The 18,082-nt window shown below is 39.6% G+C and overlaps 2 protein-coding genes across 14 annotated transcripts in view; both read right to left on the minus strand.

The window, feature by feature from the left end:
* The window catches only part of EPB41L2 (erythrocyte membrane protein band 4.1 like 2), a 205,862-nt gene that overhangs the window by 25,888 nt on the left and 161,892 nt on the right, over positions 1 to 18,082 (minus strand). For 9 of the 13 annotated variants that reach the window (XM_043888098.1, XM_043888096.1, XM_043888095.1 and 6 more), the window contains 6 exons: positions 13,256 to 13,318; positions 11,199 to 11,345; positions 9,734 to 9,835; positions 3,434 to 3,487; positions 2,665 to 3,225; positions 701 to 823 (listed from right to left, as the gene is read on the minus strand). In XM_043888098.1, the coding sequence (XP_043744033.1) occupies positions 701 to 823; positions 2,665 to 3,225; positions 3,434 to 3,487; positions 9,734 to 9,835; positions 11,199 to 11,345; positions 13,256 to 13,318 (1,050 nt within the window). The remainder of the gene's footprint in view (positions 1 to 700; positions 824 to 2,664; positions 3,226 to 3,433; positions 3,488 to 9,733; positions 9,836 to 11,198; positions 11,346 to 13,255; positions 13,319 to 18,082) is intronic. The other 4 variants (XM_043888094.1, XM_043888097.1, XM_043888099.1 and 1 more) reach the window with 4 other exon arrangements.
* LOC122684160 (band 4.1-like protein 3) lies at positions 13,325 to 18,079 on the minus strand. The gene has a single exon (XM_043888101.1). It carries the CDS (start codon positions 16,164 to 16,166, stop codon positions 15,558 to 15,560), a length of 609 nt encoding a protein of 202 aa, XP_043744036.1. The 5' UTR covers positions 16,167 to 18,079; the 3' UTR covers positions 13,325 to 15,557.

The following is an 18,082-nucleotide window of genomic DNA, read 5'->3' on the forward strand; positions in this document are numbered from 1 at the left end:
TCTAGAACACTAAATTTCTCAGTTGAGAAAAGAGTTGTCTAGGTTTCTAAATGGTTCCATTTCCAAATGATGACTATTTCCCCCATTTTGTTACTCTTAAGGTTAAATATCTTAATTCTTACTTCAAATCTTTACAGAATCAATGTGTGAATACCAAAAATCAAACACACGAATGTGATAATTACTTAGATGCATAGTATTACCATATTTACGTAAGAATGGCGACATGTTTTCAGAAAATAATCAACTGTGAGGAGAAGCACAGATGTGTATGTGAACATACAAACAAAAGTGAGTTGATTGGCTCTGTCTTCATGGAGTCAGGGGTGGGAAGGTGGCAGGGATAGAAGCCTAATTCTATGAATCCACAAATTTACATCAGATTCAATAAACCTTGTAAGATGATCTGTTCCCCAAGTATATATAAACATTCCTGGATATATCAAGCCAGAAATGGTTTATAAAAATAATAAGAACAACATTGGTACAGTCTGTCCCAAAAAATCACATATACGCTTCCCCCATAATTACTGGGTCAGCAATTCAATTGCAGCACGTTATGTGGCTAAAGTACAGTTACAAAATGAAAATTAAAAAGCTATGTCAAAGTCAGAAATGTAAACTAGGAGAAGACAGAATGGAAACAGAAACAAGCTAAGTAAAAAAGAACCCAAACCGTCCAAGTCTAGAGCTTTTGTACCTGTGGAGACTCATAAGTGATGGTTTTGGTCTCAGTTTGGACAATAGGGACTTCCTTGGTGGAGATTTCTGTCCTTTGTGAGGCATCAGAAATTGTTACCATCTCTGTTTTTACCACTGGTGGCTGAAGTGAAAAGGAAGGGAAACATAAATTCTAGAGGTAATAAAATAAATAAATAAATGTGTTTCATGGAGCCTTCAAAAATAACTCAAATATATCCAAACACACACTCATATGCAAATGAAAAGAGCAAAAGGAAATAATAAGACACAAAAGAAAAACACTTTCCTTCAAAATCATATATATGTGTATAGATATATATATGAAGAATAAGCTAGCACAATGGCTCCTGAAATTGTAGTAGGTTTCAAATTACGACGGTCCCATATTACTTACGTGTCAAGCCTGGTGTACAGTGATATAGAAACTTTAGTTTTAAGCAAGTAGTGATCAAATTGAAAAGAAAATAAAACAGAATTAAAGATGAGAAGTGACCTGCCTCCATTTTTTGTTACAGTTTAAAGAACCACATGGTCTGTGTGAAGGCTCATGGTCTTTAATTGGCATACCTGGTGGGTAAGCCAAAAAGTCCTTGCTGCCCCGCTGATATGGAGATCCCATTTTCAGAAAGAATATCTTCAAGCAGCATTGTTTTCAGTTATACTAACCTAAATCTTACAGTGTTTCTTCTGTATTACATAAGTTAAAATGTGATATATCTATAGTGTTACTCCACCATTGATGCATTAATGCTCTGAACTATTTAAAACATCCAAACAGAGGGTCACAGGCTGTTAACATTGGAGTCTGCCAAGCATGTATGCTTAATACAGACTATACTGCTACCAAAACACTACAGTGCTTTCCTTGAGAGAAAATTCCCAAGTGTAATAATTTAAAGAGGAAATCTCTGCAGAAAGCAATAGTTCAAAGCATTCAAAGACTTTCAAAATGTCATCTGAAGTGAAATCAGAAATTTAAAAGTAACATAAATCCAGTTAATTATTCCAAGACAAAGTCAGTTCAAGATTTTCCACCCCATGAACAAGAGCAAATATGGAAAACCCTCTACTTTTGGCATTTAACTTTAGAATCAAGGAACATTCACATAGAAGTAAATCTTTCGTCAGAATAACTTTAACTCCCAAATCAGAGACCCTGCACCTAAATGACCAAGACTTCATCTCAGGGGAGTGTGGAAAGTTCTGTTTCTTGAAAAGAAAAAGGGAAAGACTCATGCTTGATCGAGACGAGTCACAAAACATATAACCAAACTTGCAAATAATCCAGAATTGACTAGAGGACAGAATGCAAAGAGAAGGGTATCCTTTGCTTAGCTTCTCACTGCCCAGAAGGAAAGCTAAGTCCCTTGACCAGACTGTACAATCCCTGGAATCTAAAACCTGAAATGCCAGGGGTATTCAAGAAATAACATTTTCATCATTGCTAGATGCTGAATTCTGAGCACCACGGTAATAGGAGCCTGCTGCCATTCCTGAAAATCTTATATTGAAGAGAGAATGAGCCAGAAGGTCAAACCCAGTCGTGACACCAGCAACACTCACACTGACCATTTTTGAGCAATACACACACAACTTCCTAATGAACAGAATTCAGGCATTTAGTATGAGGAGGCAGTGCAACTTAAAGATAAGCCTTGAAAAAAAATCTGAAAACGTGCAAAGAAAAATTTCAGTGTGAAATGAGAAGGGAAAAAAAAAAAAATGAAGTGGCTGCTGTCGAAAGTTCACTCTTTCAGGAGATCCAGTTGTAGTAAAGATGCCAGAAACTGTGACCCCAGAGGGCGGAAAAATCGACAGAGCAGGGCCATCCCCCTTCCTCCCCGGAGAGATCAAATTCAGCATCTTGTCGAAAAAGCTGAAGGAGAACGGGGAGGACAGGAGAGGAGGAGAGGCAGGTGTTCTCCACCTGAAGAGCGGCTCTAGCGTTGAGCTCCCATTTACCTCTGAACAACAAATAATCTCTGGCAAAACATCAGTGTCAACAAGGGCCGCCTCTCCATTAACCTTCTGGGGCTCGGCCTCCGCTTCTTCGCTGGCGTCTTGCTCAACAGCGCCTGGGTCTGCACTCCTCTCGGCAGGGAGCTGGGGGGCCACTACCTTCTCCTGGGCCCCTGTCTCCGCCGGGCCGAGGCCGGCCCCCGCGCGCGGGCCCGGGCTGGCTGCCGGCACGGGGCGCTCCCTGTCCACTACCTTGGCTGCTTGGCCGGGGGCCTCCTCCGCCTCCTCCGCGTCCTCCTCCTCCCTGATGGTGCTCGCAGGCACCCGCTGGTGGGGCCGGTACTCCCCCACGTCCTCCTCCTCCTCGCTCTCGCTGCCGCCGCTGCTCTCAGAAGACAGGGAGGTGGAGTCTTTCTGCAGCCCTGGCTCCACCTTCCGCATCTCCCCAGGACCACGCCCAGGGGACAGCTCTTTACCGTTCATTTCTTCGGGGATTACTCTTTCGTCTTTCCCAACCTCTGCCTGCTTCTTCTCCTCCACTACATTCAGAGTCTCAAGTGAACTCTGCACAGAAACAAAAATGGATGAGGGGAAACAAAAATAGATGAATAAATCAAAACGACGGCAACCCAAATTAACCGATGGCAGGTTTCATGTCATGGAGAAAAGCAAAGATGATGATGATGATGGCGGACTGAAAGGGAAGCGGGGGGGAAACGTGAGCAGGATTGGAAACATCGGGCGATGGTGTTAACATGGTAAAAGGGAGAACCTTAACAGCATCAGCGGCTCCGGCGCAAGGCCCTTCGGACTCAGGAGTGCGTTTCTGCGGAACAAAAAGCAACCGAGGACACAGGTCAATAAAGGTTTACCTCGACACCCACCAAAGCAAACATCTGACACTGCAAAGCAGAGCAGCAAGAATCAACAGCTAGAAAAACCTTTTGCTCAAGGTCACGTGAAGGACAATCCAGACAAACGCAAGAAACTTAGGGAAGGAAACAAAAACACAAAAATAGCCAGCATCCTCCCAAAGAAATGAAATGCTTTTCTTATACTCAGATCTATAAGCTCCTTCTTGTTGAAAAGGCGTGGGGGAGGGGGTGGGGCATGGAATTATACCAAAGCTTACTCATTATTTTAAAGTTTATATATTAAGACTTTTAAAATCTATTGACAGATTGATTTTAATCAGACTTAAGAAGAAAAAAGCAAACAAACACACACACACAGCATGGCCTGAACACAATTCCTAAATGAATTATCAATAAGATGATATTTTTATAGTTTGCTGGCTTATTTAAAAATCAGTTTTAGTTGGCAAAATTATAGTTGGTCTCGGATAGTTATTAACACAAAAGTGTTGCCATTTCAGAGATGGTTATTAGCATCCCAAACTGTGTTATTGATTAGCAAAAAGGGGTATTATAACAGTAGGGTGGATGTCAGTGATGGCTCCAAGTGTTTTCGCTTAGAATTTAGCTCCTCCATTTGAAAATTGAAATGAACCAAGTTTATTATTTGAGATGCTCATTGCTGCCCCCCTGCAGATGTCTACTTTGGGGGGAGTAAATTTACTCTAGCTAAGTACAGCACCTAAATGTTCAAATAAATGCTTGAAGACCAAATATATTGATAATCAGGGTAGAAACTTTCTTAAAAAGGAATCTGTTTTTAAAGATTAAAATTTTCCTTATATTTTGAAAAGGATAATTTATACTGATACAAATAATTCCTAGCCAAGTTTCTGGCATTCCAGTAGCACTAATGCCTTGAGCTCTGACTTTACAAATTCAGCTACAGACAGTAGCCTGCTTATTTAGGAAGGTATCTCGATGCTGAATGAAGAACGCTGCGCCTCTGAACCCTCTGGGCAGAAACAACCCGCACTGTGAAGACACTAACTGGACTGGAGCTGCTTCCTACAGCAAATAACGCAAGCTCATGTTCATCTGCTCTGGCAACATGGAAAACCATGAGCAAAAGGTCCCGGAAAGACACCTATCAACATATACTCACAGACCATCTTTGACCTGCACTGTTATTCTTAAATGTATGGTAAAGGAACATTTTGAATGCTCAACATTATACCATGTAAATCATGTCACTGACAGAACAAGAGAACCATCTTTCCAGTGTTACTGAAAACTGAGGTTTCGCACATTAAACTGGAAACCTCTAAACTGACTTTGCTAATTAGGCAACATTCAACTGTAACTCCTTACAAACTTCTTTATAAATAAAGATATCCAGTGATCAGAACATTTCTAAAGGAGATATTTCATTATTACTACTTTTATTACTGAACCTCAAATGGCCAGATGGATTCTGCCCAAATTCAGGGAATCCCTTAGGGGTCATTCCCCAGATAATTTAAATTGACTCTGGCAGGCACTTCAGTTTTCCCCTATGAGCAGAATTCTTAAAATAACAAGCCATCTGAAGACGTTTAAAAGACATTTTGGCTTTGAAAACTTCTGCAAAAAATGCTTTAGCTTCTACGTAGTTGAAGGTTTCCCTCCACCTAACACCCCAAACTCTGTACCTTTGTGGCTGGTTTAAATGATTCTCTCAATTTAGGCAGATTGGAGAGGGGAGAATAGAAAGCAAGAGAAACATCCAATCAGTGTCTTTTCCTCGTGTTCAAATTCACTCATTATTTCTTGAATGTTTCTCCAAGGAAGAGTTAATTTCACCAATGAAAGCACTGGAGGAAAGGGTTCCTTAATACTCAAAAAATAAAAATCACTCTTAAATGTGACTTTTAAAAAATGGGAAACAAAGCAAAATGCACCTCAGGCAACCGTGAGAAGGGCGAGGAAAGCTTTTCAGAAGGTGCATTAGAGTTCACAGCAGTGCCCTCTGCTGTCCGAGTGGTGGCTGAGCTGAAGGAGGCTTTCATGCTATCAGAAAAGCCCTCTTCACTAAACAAAATGGATGTTATCTCCTCTTCTAGGCTCTGGAGAGGTCAGAAAAGGAAGAGCAAAGAATTAGCAATAAGTCAGAACAGACAGCGGTGACCTATTGAAAGAAAGGGAAGGTTACACAAGAAAGAATCACAGACCAGCATACACCGAAAGAAAGGCAAGGATTCTAACGATGCTGCGGCAGGCATCTGTGGCCATTTGCCGGGATGCTGGCCTTCCACCCTGTTTGAGGGTTGTTGATCGCTCTAACCTTCAGAAATGCACTAACCTCTCTGGTTTCTCACGGGAGCTTTATCACAAGCTGAGTATGACTGACCCACCTGCCCATCAATCGCTACTTCGTATAATGTTGAGGGAGCTCTCCGCAGGGGCCTCTCTGCATTCAGCAGCCTACTCCGGGGCCCCTCCACTTGCTGCACTTATTTCAGTGTTAGACTTGGGATGTCCATAACCCTCTGCCTCCAATGCTCTTAACTAGGCACTCTGGGCCTTGCCAATTCCGTCGTCACTCTGAGGTCCACTGCACGCTCTGCGTGTGGGCTTAACTATTTCAGCTCCTATGCGCTCTCCCTTCCCTACACCACCTTGTCCATACAACAAGCACTGTGAAAGTAACCCACTGAAGCTCCCTCAGATATGCTAGATATGCCATGGGATGAAGAAATAGTGTCTCTTTTTCTTTCAGTAAGAAATGGGTAAAGGAAAAAATTCTAAACAGGAAGAAAAACTTCAGAGGGTAAACGCTAAGCAATGTGAAAATCATCTGTCCCTGAAAAGCTACTAAGGTGAATTTAATCTTCGCCCTTCTAGCCCTTAAATGATGGTCCCTAATCTGCCTGAGGGTACAACAGGGAAGCTGGGGACTATCTCAGATATTACACCTAGAATACCAATAGTAAGGAATTATCGTGTAGCTCCCTCTCACGTTAGATGTGTGCAATAATATGTCCTAACAAATGGCACAGCTCAGAGATCAGAGACAAATGAATAAATGAATGGCATTCTGGGGTGCCTCGTGGGACAGTGCCCTAACCGGGATGAGTGGTAGCTACAAGGAGATGCGAAGCATGCTAAGTTGCTTCAGAGATGAGGAGAGCAAGGTGCATAAGCACTTACAATAGTCAGGAGAGAAAAAAGCTTCTGGACAATTTCAGCTGAATTAAGAGTCTCCGTAATTACATCATCCCTAGGGTCAGGTAGGTGGAGATGGTGTCCTACTAGGTAAAAGATCACTGGGGAATTTAAATAAGTACTATGCATCGAAGTAGTCAATAAAATATCTCCAAAAGTACCTTAAAACTACAGTCTATGTAATCTCTACTAGACTCTCGAGAGAAATTTTATACAAGTTCAAAGAAAGAAAGAGTGTGAAGTCACTCAGTAATTTCTGACTTTTTGCAACCCAATGGATTGTATAGCCTGCTAGGCTTCTCCATCCATGGGATTTTCCAGACAAGAATACTGGAGTGGGTTGCCATTTCCTTCTCCAGGGGATCTTCCCGACCCAGGGATCGAACCTGGGTCTCCCGCACTGCAGGCAGGCACTTTACCGTCTGAGCCACCAGGGAAGCCCTATACAAGTTTAAGTGTGTCATAATTCTCACAACATATGAGAATATATTTATGCAAAAAATTAATAATATTTAATAATAGTAATTAGCCTATATGTATGTATGCCCGTCGCTCAGTCATGTTCACTCTTTGTAACCCCATGGACTGCAGCCCACCAGACTCCTCTGTCCATGGAATTCTTCAGGCAAGAAGACTGGAGTGGGCTGCCATTCCCTTCTCCAGGGGATCTTCCTGACCCAGGGATTGAACCCGGGTCTAACTGCACTGAAGGCAGATTCTTTACCATCTGAGCTGCCAGGGAAGCCCTAATTTGCCTATTAAAGACCAAGTAATTTGACTTCAAATTTTCTGCCCTACTCTCAAAATCATTCATAATATACTGAAGTCATTTTGAAAGTTTGATGTATCAACTGCTAAACAAGAAACAATTTTTTTTTTAATCTATAAAACTCATTATTATAGACATTTGGAATTCTGGGGAAATTATACCTATGTATAATTTTTATTTTGCATTTTATTAAGGACTGCAATTTAAAGAAAATCAAGAAACTGTGAAAAATTAAGTAGCAAAATGAAGTCGGAAGAAAGATAGCAATTTAAAAGATACTCTGTTAAAAGTCAAAATACTCCAGTAGACTTACTTAACTTTCAACTAATAGTAGTGATGTATTATTTGAGGAGTGGGAAAGGAAGTACATTGTAAGTGGTCAAAAATGTTTATTGGGTGAATGGATGATCAAAGTTACAACAACCCATACATGTGTCAAATAAGTACATATTTTCTAGCATGTGCTACAGAGGAGAAGAATAAGAAAAAAGCAATAACTTCAATTGCAGATAAACCATTTAGGAGTTTAAGAGTGGGTGAATTCCAGATTTAAATTTCACATGACATCATCTTAATGTTAACTTCTACAATAATGAATGGATAGTTTTCACTGTACACGGTTTATATCGTACACTACTAAATGATGACATCCAGAAAACATGATCATTTTAAACAGCTTCACCAAAATCCCAAAGTTTCCTACTGTAAGGACATCACTTTAAATTGATCAAATAATGTCATCTGAGTCACTTCTCAGGAGGATAAATTTTCAAAACTATATAATATTTCAAAGCATATGATATTGAAATCATCATTTGATACAGAGTCTGATTTGCCTTGGATTTCAAACTAACCTTTCAAGTATATAGATGCTACTTGGTTTAACTTTATGATGTTATCTTTCACATCTGCAGTGTTGCAAAAATATTTCATCTCACCTAGACCTCAAATCCTTTTAGTACAAAGCTTCATCTTCCACTTATCCTGCCTCCTCTACCACCCCAGCGTACATTCTGATGAGTAATACTCTTTACTGATTAACAAAACCAAGACGAGGTGGGAGGGAAACACTTTCTCCTTATTCCAATCTGTGCTCTCATTCACATCCCCTATAATCCATCCCTCATTCAGCACCAGAGGGATTTTCGTTAGACACGTGGGATTATATTACTACTCAGCTTAAAGCTCTCCAATGGCTTCCCCTCACTCACTCCTCTAACAGCTCCAAATTGTTACTATGATCTTAAAGATCCTGCCAAGATGGGGTCTGACCTCTATGACCCTTCTAAGACCTTGTCATTTGGTCTTTCAGTCCTTTAAAGAAATTTCTGTCTTGGGGCTGTTGCATTTGCTCTTCCTTACACATGAAAGAAATGTCACGTGTCCACCTTCTTTCTCATCATTAAGGCCTCAACTCAAATGTTACCTCTTCTCATGCCTTCTCAATCCTCCTATAACACATAGTAAGTATGTCATCTCCTTAATACTTCTTTATACCCCAAAATTTCCAGTCACTAATGTGCATGTCTGCTCTCTCCCACACTAGACTCTAGGCATGCCAGTCCCAGCAAACAGAAGGTTGGTCAGCTGGCTAAACTAACTCAGTAGAAACAGAGGAATAAGAACGGAAAAGCAACAGAAAACTAACTTTCCTAGAAATGCCAGATACTTCATATATGCAGGAGCAGACAGATCTGAGGGGCTGCTTGTGTGCACCAAAATTTTTTGTCCCATTGAAAGTGCACGTACCTATGGTTGATTCTTGTCGATCTATAACAGAAAACCACAAAATTCTGTAAAGCAACATTCCTTCACTTAAAAATTTTTTTTAAAATCTTAAAAATAAAAATTCAAAGGGATTCCAAATGTAATCAGTAAAACAGTAATCTGGATCACACATAGTTTGTTATTTTAACACCACCGCAGTGAGCGTTGTGCAAACAGTGCACTGTCACGTGAAATCATGGTTTTCCAACTGCCAGCCACATCCATTGAAATGAGGGGTCACTTATCACCTAAATCGCTTACGATGTCTGCATTTCAAATTGTGGAGTTTTAAATCAAGTCCTTCTGCAATATGGTGATTCTCATCTAATAATCCCATGGAGTTATCTTTTCAAGCACTCAAAAATTACTTTTAAAAATTCAGGTTGACACAAGGGAAAAGACGTATCTCATGGCTGCGGACAGAAATCAAGGAAAAGAGGAGAAAAGCAAGAGTAGACCAAGGATGCGAGGTGAACACCTTGTCTGCCTCCTGGGGCTTTTCTTCAACTGTCCGCGCTGCCACCATCTGAGGCTTCTCCTTCATGGATAAAATGTCCTTGAAAAGATGGTCTCCTTTGCTCTATTGTTTTAAACAATAGACATAATCAACAAATAAGACAAACACATTACACCTACAGCAACACAAACAGAAAACGACTGTGTGGGTCAGCGGAACAAGCCAGACGAAGCGGCACATAAAGGGGGACCCAATCTCAGCACACCATCAGTCTCCCCGGAAAACACAACACTCCAGGGTTGATTCTGGAATATGGACATTAATATCTTCAGAAAAGCTGAAAATAAGAACTTAAATGTAGTATGCAACTTCAGAAGACGCTGCTATGGTGTTTTAAATCTTAATAGTGTCAAAAATCTTTGCGGTTTAGCGATTTTTCTTTTGCTCATCTGCTTTAAAGAGATTTGTCCCTTCCACTGTCACACAGAAGTTTAAAGCAAATAACAGCTTTGCTTTTTAAGAAAAAGGTGAATAAAAAAGCATGAAAATAGCGAATTCAAATGCCTACAATTTGGCAACATTCAAGTCAGACTAGATGATGAATTTAAGGAGAAGAGAGGGGTGAAACGAAAAGGAAAAAGAGAGAAACTGTAGGGTAATACCTGAACACACTTTTTTTTTTTCTGAACACACTTTTAAAACTGCATGTTAAACATAGGATGACCATTATTTCCTCAAGCAAAATAAATGAGCTAATGAAGTTCTTGGTTGACAGAAGGAGAGAATTTGGAGCATCAGAGAAGAACAGATGCAGACGCAAATGAAGAAATATTTTAAGAATATATTTTAAAGGCAATGCTTATGTTGGTGGTGGAGAAATAAAAACCGTGGAAAGAAAAAGGATGAGTTTGGAAAGACGGGTGAAAAAATTTTTAAAACATTAATCTGGATTTCATTACTAAGAAGTTTCAATTTAAGTTATACAATTAACATTTTGCCAGTTTTCAACAGAGCGCAGCAGTCTTCAAAGCTAAATTTAACTCTTTATCCTTACAGTAATAACCTTAAATCATTCTAAATATGGTCTATATTACTACATCCCTTTAATTACTAATTCTTTAATTATTAAACAAACTCTTACTTTAGACGTCAATAATTTAAAAACTTATTAAATACAATATACATTGGCTTTTAAGTCACTTGATGTAACAACTCATTACTACCAATTTACTCGAGTAAAATAGTGAAATTATTCTGAAAGTATTTGAAAAGTGTTTTGAAACTCATACAATTTACCCAAGAACTATGTCAATAAGTATTACACGCTGTTAATAAATATTTAGTATTTAAAAAATTGTTAGCAGTTACATTTAAAAAATGGGAATATTTTCTAACTTCTCATAAGAATCAACATAACAGATTAACAACCTAAGTTTTATGAACAGCTGGAGTGAGACATATAGCCAACAAATAGCTAGTCACATACCCCTTGTGTCTGTAGGGACAGAGGTGTGATACGTCGTTTTTCCCATTCATTAGGGCGTGGTTCAGGTGTGGATTCCATAAAATTGCGCTTGAGTTCACTAATGCTAGCCTGGTGTTTCAGTATTTCTTCCTGGGCCTTATCCAGGTCCTAGCAATGTGTAACGTAATAAAAGGGGAAAAATCCAAAAGGGGAAAAAAGAAAAAAAAAAAACCCAATAGGATAAAAATAAAAAATGAAACCAAAAATAAGACAAAGCAAACTTATGATTAAAAAAACATAATAAAGCAAGAAAAATGCCAAGTCTCAAAAGCCATATCACCACCTACAAATATGAGTTTGTCCAAATTTGAAAATTAAAGCCAATGTGTAATTTTTTTATGATTCACAGCTTAAAGGGTTCTGATTTCTTTGTTCAGAGTTGTTTAAGAAATCATAAGGAGGCGGCCATGGAACTCAACATGGCCAATAAACCTTCTTTCTCATAGTTAAGTTTGAAAGGTACTTTGTTCCTGCAAATTCACTTTTCAGATTTGGGCTACTACTAGAGCTGCATTCTGTGAATAAAATGAAAAAAGTAAAATTAGAGAAAGGTGGACTCAGAGCATATTGGGCCTGATAGGAAATGTGATCCAGGATCATACAAAAAAAGGGGGGAATGGTGGTGGGGAAACAACGGTTGACGTTTTTCAGGAAATTCCAGCAATGGTTTTTAATCCTTATGGAATAAACATAACAGCTGCCAGAAGCTGCTTCTGTTTGGTCTTTCTCTAAAATAAATGAACGTCATCTTGGTTTCACGTTCTTGCCAAGCATAAATGTGGGACCCAGCCATCCACATATCAAATGGTCCTTAAAAAAGGATGTGAGAAATACTACCGGGTCAATTTTCATTGAAATAGGCCCTGACAAATGTTACTTGTGGGATTTTTTTTTTAGATTGGTCCTGATAAATGGTATTTGTAGGAATAAAAGGTAGTATTCAAAAAAGTTTTAACTGAACTTTAAGTGCTTTCTTACATTTCAAAAATCATGGGGCCACCTGTGGATTACAGCTTTCAATTCCACTATTCCCTGAGAAATAGGTCATGCATCTGAGTAAAGAAATATTCCATATGCATGCACAAGCATAGTACGGATAGCTCATCTAGGAGCCCCTATTGCCATTTGCAAAAACTCAGGAAAATCTAAAAATCTTTGCATGGCATGGAAAAATGACTGTGGCTTGAGATCAGGCACATTTCTTGCATTTGTTCAAAGCGCTGTTATGTATTATTCTTTAGAGCATTTTAGTAAGTTATGCAAAAATACATTTCCAACAGTTATTAAAGCTGGCTAAAGCAACCCAACAGATTAGTCAAATTACTGAGGACCAGAGTTTTCCACTGAATACATTGCTATATCCTATCCTAAAAGAAGGGGGAAAAGAAGCAAAAAACCATTCTCGTGTGACATGGGGAATACATTTTACCTTCCTAATTGGGCAGCTAGGCTTCTTTTTCCTCTTTTCTTTCTCACTTTATTTCACTGCTTCTCTCTTTTTAATCAAAACAATCCCATTAACTAGCATCTTCTCAAAAGGAAGATTTTAAGTGGACCCCATTCCTAACTGCATGGATTTTGGTACTTCTTTACTTCACCAAAAAAAAAAAAAAAAAAAATCATGGACACAGATCTAGGGCCAAATGAATTAATGCCAGATTGACAAATATTTTTTGCAGTTAATATACATTAAGGTTGGGATCATGTCCATTCAGAGAAAATAGGTTTACTTGCAGAACTTAAAGATTAATGAATAAAAACTTTATTCATTTGATTACACAGAATCTTTTCTTCTTTCCCAGTTGTCACTTTGAGAACTTCTCATAGACATATTCCTACCTAAGCCACTTGAACAGAACAAAGTCAGAATGCTAACATGCACTCCCACGTTGAATTTCCCCCATGCATGTCGTGCACTGTGCTTGAAAGCCGCCAGCCAGCCAGCCTGTGCGTGACCCCCCGTCCACAGCAGCCTGGGCAGCCATTCGGACAGAGCTGTTTTCTTAAATTATACAAACCTCCAACATTAAATTGCTATGTCTGACATAAATATTATCTCCTTCTACTCTCAAGGAATTTTTCTGTGAAATTAAATCACACACAGGGAGGGAGGGGGGAAGGCAAATAAACATAAGTGTATCAATCAGCAAGCACCAGAAATGACTCAGAGTTGGACAGTCTAAGACATTAAAAGAGAAATAAAAATCTTAAGAACCTAAAGCCACAATGAGCAAAAGTCACAAATAAATCCTAAATGTGCACTCCCCCAACCCCCCCGCCGTGCAATCATAATGGCAGGCAGCAACCACCAGGTATTTAACTTTGGGGAATAATATCCACCTCCTCCAGCCGTGCTTCGTCCTCTTCCATCTTCGCCTGAAGTCACCCAGCAAGCAGCCAGAGAGAAGGGGAGTATTATTGGAAACACTATCACCAGTGCAAAGAAGCTGTATTTGAACTTAAATGGTGAACCAGCATTACCAACCTTTATTGTCTGGCCCTCAGAAGACGCAGAATATTAAGCCACTTTGGTCTTTCTTCACCTACAATGTTGTACAAATGATGGAAATGGTCCTTTGCAAAGGTGGAATAGAGAAGGGAAGCTTCACTCTTTCTCAGTCACCAGATAATGTGTTGCTTTTTAATATGTTTTGACTCAGGAATGAAAATATGAGAGTGTAAAAATGGCATAATTCAGTCTGCTCTAACCTGAAATATTTAAGTCAAACTGGCTGTAAGGGCAAAGTGTAATGATGCAAATTTTACCTTTCACTCTCAATCAGGGACAAATGTTCACCCTACATAGATTTCTTTCCTTGGGGAGGAACTGGTTTATTTTGCTACTTTTACGTAAAATGGTGGACAGTAAAAACTATTCCTGAGTTTTATAGTCACTTTTCTTTCATAAAATTCTTTAAACAAGCATATTTATTCATAGTTGGGACAATTCTCAGTTATCTAACGATCCAAAGAATAAATCTGTGTATTTAAAACTAATAGAAACACTGATGACTTACTGACTCATGGAACGGAATAGCATAAAGGAAAAATACTGATTCAGATGTCAAAGGAAAATAGTGTAACTTTCACGTGTTCATTTAGAGCAGGATTATATACATTATTTTTCTTCTTTACTGTACTTTTTTTTTTAGCCATTCAAGCATTTTTGAGAGGTAAACAGGGAACTCAGAGTATCTTTTGATCAAGAGGGAAAAACAGAATACAACCACTCAACAATCTGTTAAGAATAATCTTCTAATTCCTTGGTCAACACTTCTCTAAAATGTCAATATTTGGCATTCCTTGGGTAACATTTAGGAATCATGGATTCTCCCCCTGTGTTTAATTATCTTCACATTTTTCCTTAGATTTGCTCTAAATTTTGTGGTTTATTCTATGTATGAATAGTACCTACAGGATATAGGACACTAGGTCCCCAGACCACATTTAGCTAAACAATAAAAAAAAAGAAACACACTAAGCACAGCTTAGTACTGCAGAAGTAGCCTTTTATGGGGCAGAAATCCTCAAACCAGACACTTAATTTTAAATAAAAGGACACTAAGAGGTCTGACCCAACCTTAGGGCTACAGAGTCTAAATTTTCAAAATGCTGTGGTTTATTTTTCATACGTATTTGTTAAAGACAGAAGAGTATCTTCCTTAAAAATACCTGACAGGGACTCACAGATATGATTTTGAGTTAAAAAAATAAATAAATAAATAAAAGTAAATAAACTACATGAACTTCATCTGGGTCCCAAATGCTACAATAATAGGGAGACAAAGAGTTTCTGAGATTAGACCTACACACCCATCAGGAGTAACGGTCACAGGTGCATTCTCCTTAATGAAGAACAAGCTTGGCTTTCTAATAGCAAAATAGTAACACTAAGGAATTCTATTAATACATATCGATCAGTTATGTCCACTGTATTCGAAGTTCTATACCAAAATAAAGTTTCCATCCTAAAGGAACAGCATTAACATTTATGTGCAAAATGGACAGACCCAAAACAGACTATTAAGGAGGTCCCCCTTAAAAAGGGGGACTACTTAAGGGAGACTACTATGGAGGTCCCCCTCTCCTTCTTTTGTGGCCTAGTATGGTTCAGATATTTATTTTAAAAACCAATAACTTTGCACTCAACGTAGAATGTGTGGACCTAGTCAATGAATATCAGTGAGGGGAAATGCTTAATTACACTTATTTCTCATGCACTAAAGCTACGTGTGTGTGTGAAGGTGTGCAGATCATACTGTTTTGGGGGCAACCCATGCTGAGGTTTATGCGCATGTTTACACTCTGCATCAGGAAGGCTTAAGGAGAAGTGGAGCGCCGTTGCCCGCACAGGTTTGAAGCTGATGGAGGACAGCCCGTAAGTGCTTCCTCCTCCTCTGCCTTGTCACTCCAGTCACAGTCATAAGGAGCGGTCAGGGCGGCAGCTCTCGCCTCCAGATAGCAGAGGGAGAGCGCCAGAGGGAGGGAAAGGGTGAGAGAAAAGGGCACCGACTGAGAAGCGGAGAGAAGGAGCCCGAAGATGAGGATGAGCGAGGGGAAGAACGAGGCGGAGGCGACGGGCACGTAGGGCCGGGCGTCCGCGGGGAGGAAGGAGACCCAGACCTTGGGGAGGCTGGGGAAGGCCAGGGACCCGTCCTCATCGAGCAGCGAGGGGAAGCGAGGCAGAAAGCATCTGCAGAAACTGAACAAGGACCCACACTCGGAATCCGTGTGGTCGGCCTCTTTTGGAGCCTGCTCGGGTGCAGCGGGGCGAGCAGGCTCAGAAGGGGCTTCAAGAGGACCCAAGTCAGGAACACAGGGCCCCTGCTCTGACGCCTCGCCTGTGGAAAGGCGCTCTAAGCTGTCGAGAGTGATGCGATCGGCCTCCCCAAAGGGGTCTTCCTCTGAAATGTCAGAGAGGAAGTCCATCTCAGGGACTGGCAACAGGTTTGGGGAAAGAGATGAAGCACAGCGGATGAGTGGTGAAGGCGGGCACAAGGAAACAGGCTGTTCTCGAAAGCAAACCCATGGTTGAATGTGAAGTTACACAGCGATACAATCAGAGGAGAACCAAAGGTGAAAGAATGAAAGAGGAGAAAAGAAGAAAGTTAGTGAAAACTTTTACTCAGAAGTAACGGCTGTATTAACAGTATCATTAGAAAATTAAATGATCCATTTTTAAAAGAGGAAAACTGGACTACTTTCATCACATACAACTTAACAGGTGGAGCCTGATTCAATTAGTGTTTCCTGACTGGTTGCAAACGGATCCTATGAAACTCAGATGGCATTCTTACTTTTAAACCTGGTTGCTGACAAACGTTGAAAGTATCACTGAAAAGGCACACTGAGTCATTTGCCAAAAACAGGCAGAATTTCCCTGGGAATTTAAGAGAACTTTTCTTTTGTATCATATTAACTATGCAGGATGGAATAGAGACTTGCCGTGACGCCCAGCTCTCCTGTTTCTGATGGAAGTAGCCACTCTACTGGGTACACTGGCAGTGTGTTGCTGGTTAACACCAGTCGCTAAGTTGTGTCTGACTCATTGAGACCCCAGACTGCAGCACATGAGGCTTTCCTGCTCTTCACTATCTCCTGACGTTTGCTGAAGCTCATGTCCATTGAGTCGGTGACGCCATCCAATCATCTCATCCTCTGTCACCCCTGTCTCCTGCCTTCCATCTTTCCCAGCATCAGGGTCTTTTCTAATGAATTGGTAGCATAATCATAAACTCTCCTGACACCTATTCAGTTATTGATGGATACTGTTTGATGTGATATCTGCTATTCTTAATTTTTAACCAAATCCTTTGTAGAACAGGATAAAGACTTTTTAACAAAGCGATGAAAAGGATTTAATGGCTCTCTCTACCTGCAGCGCTTGTCCCTGCGGCATAGGGCAGGGCCCCCGTGGTACCTGAGCCCTTCTCTCTGCTGGGGTTGGGAGCCATCACTGCAGGAATTCCTCAGACACTGGCAGTTACCTCTTCTGGTAGGCTCTTTATGAATTCATGTTACACATCTTTAAAATTTTCCAACTTAGAATTTTGAAAACATTATAAATTTTCAAAGTTAAATTTCTGGAAATATTATAAATCCTCAGGATGATTTTATTTCTTTTTCATGTTTACTTCCAATGTTACCTATTCAAAAGTTTCTCTGTGGGATATGGAAAAGAGATCTGAAGGACTCAAAGCCATTCAGATCAACTTCTAAGTGACTATACTTACACTTGCCCATGGTAATATAAAATAACCCAAATAAGTCTGAAAACACAATATAGGTTATTTCTCCATTCATTATGGCATGCACACCAAATAAGACCGAAAGCCATACACCATCTTCTCACACGGTATTCACAAAACAATTACTTTTTGCTTAAGAATTTCTTCTTCAGTGACAGATTATTAATGAAAAACCATAAATTTCATAAAGACCACCTTTCTTCATTTCAAAATGTTCAAGTCAATATAATTATCAAGACATAGGCTATATTTTAAAATTTAATTGAAACAAACCAAATATGAATTTCAAATTATAGCTTTTATAATTGGGGGGCTTAATTAAATAGGATGATTATAAAGATGGACAAAAGGTCAATAAATTACTTACTTGGATTAAAGTAATTTACGTTGAAATATTTTGCTTTGAATAACAACCAGAAAAAGGTTAGAGACTCAGTCCAAAACAGCAAGAGTCTACACACATATGAAAGGTGGAAACTTTTACCAACAGAAAATACAATGACTGATTTTAAATGATACCTGAGTTCTGAAACAAATGCAATAGACAGCCTCTGATCTCAGCACACATTTAAAACTGCACATTCCACTAATTCACCA

Source organism: Cervus elaphus, chromosome 26 (genome assembly GCF_910594005.1).
Source record: "Cervus elaphus chromosome 26, mCerEla1.1, whole genome shotgun sequence".
Classification (NCBI taxonomy): Eukaryota; Metazoa; Chordata; class Mammalia; order Artiodactyla; family Cervidae; genus Cervus; species Cervus elaphus.

Bases quoted from the DNA above. Each gene is read 5' to 3' on its own strand.
- LOC122684160 (XM_043888101.1), bottom strand. From the start codon at position 16,166: ATGGACTTCCTCTCTGACATTTCAGAGGAAGACCCCTTTGGGGAGGCC.